The sequence below is a fragment of the Macadamia integrifolia genome, chromosome 3 (genome assembly GCF_013358625.1).
Source record: "Macadamia integrifolia cultivar HAES 741 chromosome 3, SCU_Mint_v3, whole genome shotgun sequence".
Classification (NCBI taxonomy): domain Eukaryota; kingdom Viridiplantae; phylum Streptophyta; class Magnoliopsida; order Proteales; family Proteaceae; genus Macadamia; species Macadamia integrifolia.
Genome location: NC_056559.1, coordinates 28300186 through 28314662, shown reverse-complemented (window position 1 = coordinate 28314662; position 14477 = coordinate 28300186). Strand labels below are relative to the sequence as shown.

The 14477-nt window shown below is 37.5% G+C and overlaps 1 protein-coding gene across 1 annotated transcript; it reads right to left on the bottom strand.

Annotated features, from left to right (window-relative positions):
- Positions 1–12413: 12413 nt before the first annotated feature.
- Positions 12414–13515, bottom strand: LOC122074318. Its single transcript, XM_042639145.1, has 2 exons — positions 13479–13515; positions 12414–13367 (listed from the first exon to the last, which is right to left on the bottom strand). The coding sequence occupies exons 1-2, from the start codon at positions 13513–13515 to the stop codon at positions 12736–12738; spliced, it is 669 nt and encodes a 222-aa protein (XP_042495079.1). The 3' UTR covers positions 12414–12735.
- Between the last annotated feature and the right edge of the window lie 962 nt (positions 13516–14477).

The window sequence follows — 14477 nt, the reverse complement described above, 5'->3', positions numbered from 1 at the left end:
ATTTTTTCGCATTCCAATACCGTATAAAGAAGTTACTATATTTGTGGCAGTCGGAGGGAAGTTTAAGAATTGAAGACGAACTTTTTGGAAAAAAAAAATTCTATATATAATAATATAACAAAAATCCGATCTTTCCAAAAGTTTCAATTTCGTCGTGTTTCGATTTCGTATGAGGAAGATGCGGCATTAGAAAGGTCTAAGGGTATTTTTGTCTTTTTACATGGCTAAGTCAGATGATTTAGTCTTTTAGAAAATTGTAGAGCGTCAAGTCATCGTTCCAATGCTTTTTGTTTCGTCTTTATCTAAAATCGTATGAAAGAGTTATGCAAGTTTTTGTGAAGCCGATCCAAAATTTTTAAAATCTGAAAATGGAAATGCTCCCGGTGTTGGTGCGGGAGGTTCAACATTTTTATAACAGTTGAAGGGCTTCTTTGCAATTTCTCAAATTTTGGCAGGGCATGAAAGTTTTTCTCAAAAGCATAGGGGTCTGAATGTAATATTTAATGATAGGACACGTGTCATTTCTACGTTATAGGGAATGCTCTTTGATTTTTTGAGAAAAAAATGGCTTTAATCTTGAGATTCAAGAAGGGGCTTCTTTATTGGCCGATGCCATTCACTGGTGTTGACTTCAAAGGGTTGTTGGTGGGTTGGTGAAACATTAAATGAAGATTCTTTCTTCATCCGATCAGAATTAATTATGGCCATTAGATGAAACCCATCCAAGGGCAAAAATGCAAGGGCATTCCATAATTTGTGCTGACAATGGTGCATCAATCCAAGGGTTCAAGACCGGTCAAAACAAATCTGATGGCTGCAGTTCTATTCCTGATTATGTGATTCGTAGGTACACTAAAAATGATTCAGAGATTCCCTTTTAAGCTCCCTCAATGGCCTAACTTTGAAGTGCAATAACTTTCTTAGTACTGGTCCGATTTAGGTGATCCAAGTTAGAGTCTCTTCATTTTTGAGAGCTCCATCCATCTGAAGAAAAAGAACAGAGGTTAGATGTGAAAAAAAAGATCGAACATCAGTAGAGCTTCTAACCATTTTTCTCTTAGTTGCAAGAATGTCTTATTAACTACAAGATAGGAGGTTTAAGCTTCATGAAGAAAGTTTGAAAACAAGTTTTTGGTGAGAGAAAATCTATGGATTTTGTGAGAGAAGTTTCCTCTTGATGGTTGATCATTGAATGAGGTTTATTACTTGATGGGCAATGCCTTTCTTCCATTAAAGTGGATTTGAGAAGGTAGTTGAGTGTTCTTGATGTTTCATTGATCAAAAGCCAAAAGAAGAGAGAAAATAAAAGAGGGTTTTTTTATTTGTGCTTTAAAGTGCAGGAGAACAAGGGAGAAGATTTGTGAGATGCCATGACCATGTTGAGCTCACTTGAAGGTTCAAATCTCCTACTCTAGCGGGGAGTTGCGAATTCCATTGTGTAGAGACTATGCTCTGAGACAACTCTGATAACACCAGACAAGGGTTGTGAGATTTCCTAACCCTAGAACTTACATTATATGCATGTATGATGATATGTATGTATGCTAAGGTTAATTGTGGATAAATTGTATACATGCTAGGTTAGTTGTTGATGAACTGTAAAATTGCTAGCTAGTTGTGGATGTATATGCTATGTAGGGCTTGATTGTAGGACATTGATATAAACCAAAATTTACTGTATTCTTTATTGAGTGCTTAGTGGGTGCTAAGCACCGGGAGTGAGTGCTCTCGTGTAATGGGTGCTACACATTATACCGGCACTACGAGTGCCATCTCAACTTCGGCTTAAGAAAATTGGGTGTGGGTGCAGTAAAAAATAGTGTATTGAGTAGGTATGAAACCTTTACAGGCACTACTCAGAGGATGTAGGCAAATTGTCGAACCTCGTAAAACCCTGTGTTGTAGGTGCGAGTTGTTTGCATTTTATATTGAAATACGTGGAATGCGAAATGGGCGTGCACACTTAGAAGTGCCTATGAAAGGCTGAATATACATGCGATTGTGTGCAAACAGAGACAAGTACAAGGATAGATATATCAAGCTTTTCTTGGTCAGATATCAGATAGGTTTTTAGAGATTGAAATTAAATTCACTGATTCACCCCCCTTTCAGTGACTGCTGGGTTACAACACTATAGTCATCATGACTTCCCCTATATGTTGGAGATTTGAAATTCCCTTCGATATTCTTTGGCACACATCCATATGCAATAAGACCATCAACGAAAATATTCCTCTTTTTCATTGTGGATTGAGTAAAATTCAGTCCATTAACATATAAAAAGGGTTCAGATTTTTTTTGCCTTTTTACTACTACCCCTAATGCTCAGGAGATCTTTTTTCATTGTTGATGCATATTTAGTTGTCTGAAATTTGTAGAAACTATTTCTTTCAAATTAAGTCTATATTTAATTTTGAGATAATTAGTCACATATAATAATGGGCAAGAGAGCAATATCTCTTGGTGCATGTATACGCTAGTAGAAGGGTATGCTCGAAACTTTTTAGCAAGGGATAACATGGTCTTTTTGCACCCAATGTGTCTTAACACATGCACATACTAGGAGGTACGGTACTTTCTTCCATAATAATATTAGAATATATACCAAACCAAATATTTCCCAACTTTACTAACTTTGGTCAACCCCAAAGGACACCCTCAATGAGTTTGAGTTAGTAACCACTTATTGAAAAGGGCAAAAGGGGGAACAATCAAAGTTGATTCCTAAATAAAATTGATTATAAATCAATTCTATTTTGGGTCACATAATTTGATTTATGGTCAATTTTTTTCCTTTTATTAAAATCTCAAAAGGAAAAAAATAAATAAAAATCTTATGTATTATTATATGTGATATTATAAAAGAGAGTTGGTTTCTTTTCATATATGGTTTATTGCCATCTCTAATACTCAGGATATTTTCTCATGTTTAGTGCATTTTTTTTTCTATTATAAGAAATTATACAATCATACCTCGTCTTTAATAGACCCCAATAAATTTCTATTGTTAGGAAATTATATGTTAAAGGAAAAAAATCTTAAAATAGGCATTGGGATCAAGTCTTACCTTCACTTTAGTTCCTTATTCGTTACCAAAAAAAAAATTTAGTTCCTTATTAATTTATATTTGGATGAATGAGGAAGATCATTGTTTATCTTTCCTTCCCAAAGATAAGTCTCTCTCTCTCTCTCTCTCTCGCTCTCTCTCTCATTCATGCACTTTATATAAGAGACTTTTAGTTAGTATTATCTTTAAATGCTTAGTAAACTTAATAATTTGAGAGTTTTAGAAATTTATTCCAATTATTAAGATGGTTCTCTGAGAAAGCTGACATAGAGGAGGAGTACACCAATGAGGTGCTATGAGAGTTTTAGCAACTTATTCCAATTATTAAGAGAGTTCTCTAAGAAAGCGGCATAGAGGAGTGCACCAATGAGGTGCTATGAAATGTTTTATACATTGGAATGTGTGTGTGTGTGTGTGAGAGAGAGAGAGAGAGAGAGCACTTTTTTTATTAACCAATGTGTTTGGGCCAGTTTACGCGTAGCTCGATTAATTCTCGGGGAGAGTAGCATAGCAACCCAGTGCCATGGTATCCACTTAAATTGCAGATGTATAGAGAGGGAGAGCACTAGCATACCCTCCTTTGTTGGCTCAGTAAACCTTTTGCCTTCAAATTAAATATATGGGCAGGAGCACTCTGACCATCCCTGTTTCCCACGCCTAGACACAACTAGGGTGAAAATATCTAACTGGCCCCATGCATGTTAAGCCTTTTCACACCCAATTGTGTTTGGATGTGGGAAACGGAGATAGACAAAGTTCCTTCTCCCCAAATATATATTTAATATGAAATAGTTTGTCACATAGTATTTATTGACCAAACAGACGGGGCAGCTGGGTATACAATTGGGTAAAGAGTGTAATTCGGTTTGGGTTTGATGTAGATGGTTCGATTCGATTTGGTGCAAGTTTTTTTAGAAAAAATCAAAATCGAATCATTTAATAAATGGTTTCAAATATTAAAACCAAAAACATTTAAACAGTTTTCTTATGTTTTCTAATTTTGTATCCAAACAACTTTTTTACCTTTAAATTTTTTAGTGAAATGGATGTAAATTGTAATATTGAATTGAATTGTTTATTTTTTTAATAGTTATTTAATGTAAACCCTTTTTTATTATTATTATTATTATTATTATTGAAATGTCTGTAAACTTAACATTGAATGACTTAAACTTACTACGTAATATTAATCAATTTAACGATTTATACTTTAAAATCAAAATCAAATCACAATTTTCAATTTTAAAGCCAAAATTGAACCATCTAATAAATGGTTTCACAGTTTTGATATAAACGGTTCAGTTTTTTCAATAATAATTTTAGTTTCAAATTCACATCTTTACAGCTGGGCATGGGAAATGGGGAGAGACTGTCCCAGGTATAATTCTTTCTTCCAAAATGTATATTTAATAAGAGGTCATTTGGCACGTGGTATTATATTGACCCAACCAAATATGCCATGAATTTTTGGAAGTTTATAACTCCAAACTCATGTGCTCTTCATGTCTTTCTCCAAAAAAAAAAAAAATCCTTTGTCCCAAAAGAAATGATTCAAATTATCTTCAACCGTTAGGATGCCCAACACAGAATCTGACAGCTAGAAGGATCTAGGCACACCCTCAAGTTCTCCAGTCCTCAGATACGCACTAGGCATTTCAACACTTGAAAAGGTTCTGAGTCCCAAAGAAAACCCTCAATGAGTTTAAATTGTAACCACTTATTGAAAAAGAGGTAAAAGGAAGAAAAAACTCACATCTGATTCTTCAATTAAAAATTTATCAAAAAAGAAAAAAAAATTCTTAAAATGAAAGAAGAAGGTTAATTATAATAAATGAATACTAATCTTGGGTCACACAATTTAATTCAGAGTCAATTTCTTTCCTGTGTAAGAAAAACAAATTTTGTTAAAATAAAAGTGTTCAACCATCACTCATCAACGTTGATTTAGAATATCGCATCCCTATCTTACCAAAAATAGAATATTGTTTCCCTAGATATTGAATCAACTGTGGTGTATTATATCATTTGCTTTATTCCAAAAAGGGAGTTAATTAATTCTTTCTATTTTTTCTTACCATTCCTATTACTTGGAGCCCTCATCGTTCGTGTAGTTTTTCTCTCATTCATCTTCAAAAAAGATCCCAATAAAGACCTTATTGTTTAGAAAATCTATCTTGAAGATAAAAAAATTCTTAGAATTTGCATTTGGATGGAAAATGTTAACAAAAAAAATTTTCAGGGAAAAAAAAAATGGTGCCTCATTAGCGGTTTTTACGTTCTTTCACATGGATCAGTGAAATAACGACATTTATCCTCCCCCATCTATTTGTGTGTAAGCTCTCCCCCAAGGACTATGCAGTCTAATAATAAGCCATTTTTTAAATATTTTATTTAGGTGAACGAGAAAAATTATGTATTCTCTCTCTCTCTCTCTCTCTCTCTCTCTAATATGCAGGATCACATAGTGCATCTCTACCCCTATGAAAATGAAATCATTTCTTTGCTCTCTCATTGGTGCATTCTTTTGTTGTTTATTCAGAAATACTCCTCCAACAAAAGAAAATGGTGAAATAGTTTCTTACATAAGATGGCAACAACGTCATTTCATGTAAAGATGAGAAAGAATCTTCTATCTTAATGGTAGATCATAAGAAAATAGAGTGTCTTCTTGCTCTTAAACGTTATGAAAGTTGTAATTAAAGAAAAAGAGTCTCCCAGCCTTCTCTAATTGAACTCTCTATGAATACTATGGGCACTTGGAATATTACAAAAAAAGGGAGAAGTTTTTCTTCACCACCTGATCAAACGGTGGAAGATCCCCCCTCCCCCCCTTAGTGCCCAGAATCCGTTCACCGTGACCTTAGGAAAACTCGGTCCAATTAAAAAATAAAAAAATTTCTAGAAAGAGAAATGATAACACTAACAAGTAACTGAAGTCCATATTAAATTGTTTTGACAGCCAAATTAATCCTAGCCGTGGATCGGCCTCATTGTGGGTATGGCCATCCGGAAGAGATCGGAATTCGATCTCCCACCCACACTACTACTCACCGTCCAGCATTTTCCACTCGCACCTCCACCGTCAGATTCAGACCTTGCTGACAATTCCGGCACCGATGAAGCCAGTGCCATCACCGGCACTTTCTGCACCGTCGGGTCAATCTCATGATCATCAGGCTCCTCTTCCTCGGTTTCATCAGTTTCATAATATTCCTGCTCCACATTATCAGTTTCGACCCGCAGCGTCTCATTCTCCTTAATGTTCTCATCATCATCGTCGTCGTCGACGTCGACACATATGAGTTGCAGGATGAGATGACCGTTGGCCCTGTGAGCCCTAAAGTACTCTTGGCGTTTTACCCTTTTCTCTACGATCACAACCCTATTCCCACCACCCTCATCTCTTCCATTTCCGCCGTAGGAGTATTTCTTCAACACCCAAGGTACCTGAGAAGCCGAGATCTTCTCCGTCTTCACCACCATAGGCATTGGTGGCGGAAACTCCCTCTTCCTCCACTCGTTCCTCCACTTCTGTCGTCGACTCAAGCACTCCACCACCTCCTCCTCCCCTTCTTCCTCTCCTTCTATTTCCTTTCCCTTCTCGGAAGAAGAGAGAGAGATGGATTGTGAAGAGGAGAAAGTATCAGTGCGAGTGATGCACCGAAATTTAGATTCGGAGGAAGCGGAGAGTAGGGCTTTGAGACCAGGCTCAAGACGTTGCATGGGAAACGTGGATTTCCATGTTGGCTTTGTCATATTTGGCTGTTGCTGTCCTCCACTTTCCATGATTCCTTCTTTCTTTCTTTCTCTTCTGTTGCTCTGGCTCGCACTGACTAACTGAAATGAATTCCTTAAGAGAAACAGAAAATTGAAAGTGTCCCAGACTTGATCTTCCAATTTATAAAACCTGCATATCAGTTAAAAAAATTCTAAGGTTCTGTTTGGAAATTTGAGAAATAAAAGGGGGATTCCATAAAAGGTAATGTGGCCCTACAACTGATAGGGAGTGACCGCCCAAGCATCAACAGCAGCGTTGGGACATTCATTAATTTTACTGCTCTAAATATGAGTGTAGGGACTATTCTTTCCAGGTGATTTCCGTCTTTCATGAAGTGTGGGACAATCATTAATTTTACGGAACCCGCTTTAAATATGGGTGTAGGGACTACTCTATCTTTCATGTTTTTTCTTTTTAAAAATAAAATAGTGTAAAGGGTTCCCGTAAAGACTCAGTGCAGGGGCCAATGAGAGCACACATGAAAATATCAATAGAGACAAGATTTCGGATATGACTCCTCTTCAACGATTGGACCCTCCAACCACCCTCCAATGATCCATCCAAGGGTTGGAAGGACTTGATCGTGCATCCCAACACCTATCAACACCTGGGGAGACGTGTCCAAACACTCCCAACCATTGGATGGATCATTGGAGGATCGTTGGTGTTGAAAAAGATTGTTTTTTCCAAGATTTCTGCCTTTATGAGGGTCAATATGATCATTTCACCACTTCTATGTCTAAATGCATGGGTCACATTATTTTTCAAGTTTTTTTTCTTTTAAAAATTAAATAAAAAAATTTACGCCAACCAAACTGATAAAGGCTTTGGCGCCATCTGAGTCTTGGAGCTACATTGTCAATACACCATTACCATAAAAGGTGTAATGCCAAATTTCTTATTCGTCCTTTTGTGGGTCCCGGTTCTTCAACGTCCCATTAAGGCCGTACACATGGTGATATCATGCATACAGGTGTAATTACGATTATAAACAAGTGGTTCAAGGTAGTAGCCCACACCGTCCATGTAACCGTTATTAGCTTAAGACTAGGAGATAAGACAAATAGGAGTGAAGATTCCAATCCAAGGGCTCTTGAACATAAACTGCAGTTCTAGCCATGGACAGCATTTGGGTACAATTGTACGTACTTCTCTTATCGTTTCGCGCAAACAGACATTAAACATGCACATACGAAGAAAAACGTGATTATTTATTATAAATTCGTAGTGTGATATAAATTTTTATATAAAAGAAAAAAAAAATTACAGAGAAGAATAGAGAAAATGTAAATTCCTTCGATATAATAAATAAGGAAAAAGAACACCTACCTCAGAAGTGTGAAAAATATCACAACTTAAGAATGGAGAAAATGTAAATCCCTTGGATATAATAAACAAGGAAAAAGAACTCTTATCTCAAGAGTAACGTCCATGCCAAGACTCGTGAGGGAATAAAATGATCATCCCCCCGGAATGATAGGTAAAAATCTCACCGTTACATGATGCTTTCTAGCTTGTGCATTTCCATTGGTCACGCTCTGATGTAAGGCTATACTCTCGAGTAAAAACATCCTCTGCAATGATTATGGTGGTGCGGTGAGTATTGGATGGGAGATGACCTTGGGGTGCAAGCTCAGATACGTTCAGTCATCCGATGTTTGTGGCATCGCTGCACTCATCGCAAAGAATAACCACGCTATTCTTGGACACTAAACCTTTAGATCCGACTCCTATCCAGCACTGTAAAGTGGCAACACATATCTGATGGCCTGGAGCATCCTCGGACATGGACATTAACACATAGTGCTTATGCCAAGGTGTTCCAGGCCATCGAATGTGCGCTGTTACTCCCCGTGCCACGCCGTAGAGGATTCCCATGCATCCAAGGCTCCCCCGAATAAGAAATATGATGCCAAGTGGATTGACTTTGAGAAACGTTTCAAAGGGAATGAAACGTTGGTTCTGTGAGTATTGTTTTAAAATGGATCAGAAGAAAGCAACGAATATCAAAAGGAACAGGGGAAGGAGTATGAGTTATATATAGTAAAATCAATGAAATCTGAAAAAATAAAGAAATATATGGGACGACGATACTCTACAATGAAGACAATAAGAGACAAAAACCATATACAAATTAACAGAAAAAAAAAAAAAAGGTAAAGAAGAAGAAGAAGGGAGAGAGATGAAATAAAAGAAAGATTTGCCATAGCAAGAATAAAGAGAAGCTCACCTTGTACAGTAGAAGCGATGGCGATTTTCTTCAGTCCTCTTCACCTGGACAGCGACGATAACCCAAGAGAAACAGTCAGACGGATTGAGAAATAGAGAAAAAGAATATCAAATTTAACAACACAAACTTTCCAATCTCTCTCTCTCTCTCTCTCTCACTCACACACACACACACATCTTCACGTGTTTAACTTCAAGGGTGTATTAGGGTATTTGTTAAAACATAAGGGTACTGTAGAAATTTCATACACTATTGTTTCCATGGAGTAAGAAGCCATGGAGAAAGAAGACAAAGGACCATGGAGAGAAATGAATCTTCCTTTAGGTCCCATTTGGTTGGAGGGGAAAAAAAAAAACTGTGAAAGGTAAGAGAAAAGTTTTGTTATGGTAACTGTGTAAGAGATATCTACGACTCTTGTCAAATTTGGTAATTAAATTTCTATGTTGTAATTTTTAATTTACTTTTCAAATCAAAAGAATTTAGTTGCGAAGTAAAATAAAAAATTGATATTCAATCAAATTTGAAATATTTTAAAAATAACATACAAATGGTATTCAAATTTAAAATATTTTAGAAATAATATACAATCATGAGAGATAATGATACCAAAAATTTCCACTTTAACATTGATTTCAATTCTCTTCCTTTGATTTTCCATTGCAATGAGACAAACCCTTAATCACAATTTTTTTTTTTTGGATGGACCTTAATCACATAGTTGACAATAGTTAGCATAGAGAATATATCAGTCTCTCTAAAATTCAAGGCAAGTGAAAGGTTGAGACATATGCAACGTTAGATTGTACAATAGTAAGATTACTTAAATAACCTTTGAATTTTGCTCAATTGTCAAACTTCTTCTTTAATATATAACTTTAACGCGTATAGTAATTAATCATAATTTATGGAATTATTTATTGGCAAGAAAAGCTCCATTAGTCTGCACACCTATGGGGCTTCACTAGATTAAAGGCTTGGTCCGTTATGTGGAGGAATTATTAGGCCATTTGACCATTGAATATCAAGGCCATGAATACTTTAATTGGATACACTGGGTGTCAAATTTTAGATTTAAATTCAATCGTACACCTTTTCATGTATTATCATGCATCTTCTTGATAGTCTTAGACTTTTAGGTTTTATCTCACCACATGACCAATGCCATTCTAGTGGAAACTTGGCATTTGTGCAGAAAAAACTTGGGATCAACTTGTCGACAAAATTTCAACCCTATGGAATTCATCACATGGCAAAATCAGGTATTTATTCTAGGAAAACCCTCTATATTATGAAACACTAAGAAAATCATGCCCTAATTTCATTATTAGTCGTTATAAGGTGTGTATTAAATAAAAGAATGACATAGGATGCTTTCACATACTTAAATAAAAAGGGAAAAAAGAGAAATTTCTTCAGTCCCCTAAACTTAACCTATATACCCATACTTCCCTATTGAGAACTTCTTTTTATGATTCCTGCAATGAAGCAAAATTCCATCTTTCATTTTCCCTTGGTTTTTTAAAATATGCATATTACTTTCAAGTATTCATTGTCTGTTATTTTGTTAACTCCATTTTATGCTTATCACCTAATTGACACCTACGATTCTTTATATATGGTAGACAGCACAAGCATGTTAAATAAGCATTGAACAAAGGGGTGAAATTAAACGGAATTGAAATGACAAATATTAGAGTTGAATGGTGAATAAAACTATTATGCATCAAATTTTTAAGCACAAGGTTTCTTTAAGGACTGAAAATCTACGACTAGATTAGAAGAGTTCAAAAATAGATTTTATTTCATTAGTTAAAAGAATTTATACATGGTAGGATTTTACCAGTTGAATCAACCAATTAATGTATCTCAAATTCCATTAGTAACCCCCCAAAATAAATTTTTACCATCTAGGGGTGATGAAACAAGGTCGGGTTGGGCTAGGTTTCTTAAAACCCTAACCCAACCCTAGGTCCTCAAAATTTAACCCGGGCCCAACCCAACTCTGTCGGGTTCATGTTCAGGCCCAATCCTACTGGGTTCATACCAAACCAACTTGGCCCTAATTGACCATGTCAGGGCCGGGTTGGGTTGACCCTGACTTTGCAATGGTTGGATTAACCTATTTTTGCATTCATATCCTGTACATTAAAAATCTTAGAAAAATGAAATACTAATAGAACCCTAAATTCTAATAGAAAAATTTAGGGTTAAATTTCTGGCTGAGTTGGGTCAGGCTAAGGCCTCAACTGGAGCTCGACGACCCAGGGTTGGGGTTTTTCAACCCTAACCCGCCCTCAGATCAGAAAACATGGCCCAAACCATTCAAACAGGCTAGGGCAGGTTGATTGCCAGGGCCAAACTTTCACCCCTATTACTATCTACATGACACCCTCAATCATATAATGGACATTCACTAGATATCTCATTGAATCAATAGATTAATTAATGTATCAAATAATTCTAGTGCATAGTTGACGGCATCAACCCAAAGCTTGAGCTCAGGGTAGAGAGGCCATTCACAGGGTCATAAGCCTAATAATCGCATGCTACCTAACCAACGTAGGACCAAACCCATCCGGTTATTGCCATGAAGTTGTACCAAGTACATCAACTCCTCTCAACTGTGAGCCATGGCACCACACATGGCTACCCACGGGCAACCCGCTTCGATATCATTTAACAATAGTTCACCCAAAAAATCCGACTTCTAGTTGGAGAAACCCTTCCTAGGTCATAAGTCCAATAGTTGGACACGATCTAATTGATGTGCGTGGGATTACACCCATATTCGCGTGTATTACCATGGTACAAAGTACATCAACTCTTCACGGCATTGAGCCATGGGCCCCAAATGGCCCACACATGGACAACCCACTCTAATACAATTAACAACATCTAACTAAACGCCTAAGTTTCGTGTGAAAATCGTCTGCTGTTGCATAGTGTAGTGAGCATCGGATGATTGGAAGTCGCTTGAGGTCCGTGTCCAAATGCTCTCAGCCTTCGGAAGCTCACTGCACCTCACTGCTCATTGCAAAGGATCTAGACTCCTAAATTTAGGTGGAAAGGTTTTCTAGGGTATAAATTCATAATTGCACACTACTCAATTGATGTGGGCCTACATTCATATTCTTGTCCTTAAATTGCACTCAATGTATCAACTCCCCTAGCTTTAAATTATGTGTCTACATGACTAGTGCACAAATAATTCGCTTCGACACATTTTGATGATGTTTTACCCAAAACTTAACTTGAGATTTAGTATAAATAAGCCCTTGCAATGGTCATAAGTCCTACAACTGCACACTGTCTGACTTAATGTGAGACTAAAATCTCTCAATCTTGACATGGAGATACATTCACTATTGGAAAAAAAAAAAAATTACATGCATTGCATTATTAGTTAGGATTGAAAGAGAAACAACACTAACAAGTAACTGAAGTCTAGTGGTGAAAATGCCCTCAACCATCACCGCTCGAGTCGGCTGGTTATGGGTTCATTAGTCCTACGGAAGCATTGCTTGCCGTACAAGGGCTTGTCCTGGAGCTAACTACCATTGAACACCCTTTTTTCATTATAAAAAAAAAAAAAGAAACAACACTAATAAGTAACTGAAGTCCATACTTAAGTTGTTTTGACTTTTGACCGCCAAATCAATCCTAGCCGTGGATCGGCCTCATTGAGGGTATGGCCATCCGGAAGAGATCGGAATTTGATCTCCTACCCACGCTACCACTCACCGTCCAGCATTTTCCTTTCGCAACTCCACCGTTAGATTTAGACTCCAGCGACGACCCCTGCATCCATGAAGCCTCCACCGTCGGATTAATATCTCCCATCTCATCATCCTGATCAGGCTCAAACTCCTTTGCCATAATCTCCGCTTCCTCGGTCTCATCAGTTTCATAAAACTCCTGCTCCACGTTTTCAGTTCCGACCCGCGGCGTCTCATCCCCCTTCACGTTCGCATCCTCTTCGTCGTCGACACATATGAGTTGCAGGGTGAGATGACCGTTGGATCTGTGAGCCCTAAAGTACTTTCGATGCTTGACCCTTTCCTCTATAACCACAACCCTATTCCCACCACCCTCATCTCTTCCATTGTCACCGTAGGAGTATTTCTTCAACACCCACGGCACATGATCCTGACGCGCTGAGTCCTTCTCCGTTTTCACCACCACCGGCAATGGTGGCGGAAACTCCCTCTTCCTCCACTCGTTCCGCCATTTCTGTCGTCGACTCAAGTACTCGACCTCCTCCTCCTCCTCCTCCTCTCTTCTATTTCCTTTCCCTTCTCATCAGAAGAAGGAGACAGGAATTGCGAATAGGCGAAAGTATAAGTGCGAGTGAGGCACCGGAATTCTGATTCGGAGGAAGAGTAGATTAGGGCTTTGAGACCTACAGGCTGGAGATGTTGCATGGGAAACGTGGATATCCATGTTGGCTTTGTCATATTTGATAGTCGTTGTCCTCCACCACCTTCAATGATTCCTTCACTTTCACTCTGAGAGACTGAACTGAATTCCTTCAGAGACGCACAGAAATTTGAAACTCTCCACCGAACCAGCTAAGAAATCCATGACGTCATGATTCTTCTTCATATATAAAATCTAAGATTTGATCTTTCTATATATATATACGATCTGCACTTATCGTTTCAAACAAAATCTCAAAATTAGATACCAAAATCTAAGGCTCTGTTTGGAAAGAACTTTTTTTTTTTTTTGGGGGGGTGGGGGTGGGGTAGAAGTTTGGAAAGAACTAACCAAACAGAATCTAAGGCTTCTGGGATCATCTTAGGCCTAAGCAAGGGATCGGGATCCTCTCCTGAGGAGTGATCGTCCAGGTCTTGTCCATAACTACCTGATAATCCATAGATATCTAAATGGTGATTTAACGGTTCTTAATGGGACACTACTGTTCTAATCGATAAAAACACAACCATTGAATCATTGTTTAAACACAAAGGGATTAATCCATAGACATCTAAATGGTGATCCAATGGTTCTTAATGGGACACTTCTGTTCTAATCGAATAAAACACAACCATTAGATCATTGTTTAAACACTGGGGGATTACCAAGATAATTATGGGTCGACCTGAGCGAGGAGGAGCCAGATCCCTAAGCATGCGGAGATAGGATCCGCTACTCAATCACCTGATATTATGAGTCAGCATCCAATACCTGTCATTCTTTCTACCATTACAAGGATAAAAATGGGTATATTTGAAAACAAAAACACATATGTTGAACACTGACCACGTGATCATACGAGCAGCCGATCCATTTTCAACTCAAACCTCTTATGAAAGGAGAGAAGCGCATCAAAATGGATCAACTGCTCGTACGACCACCTTGTCGACTCAAGGATTAAAGTATCGATATCGGTCACCGTATCG

What these genes read in the sequence shown, in the direction of transcription:
- LOC122074318 (XM_042639145.1), bottom strand. Translation starts at nt 13,515, where the DNA reads ATGGATATCCACGTTTCCCATGCAACATCTCCAGCCT. An exon ending in CCATGCAACATCTCCAGCCT is followed by an intron (nt 13,368 to 13,478) that starts GTAGGTCTCAAA and finishes TCTGATGAGAAG; the next exon opens with GGAAAGGAAATAGAAGAGAG.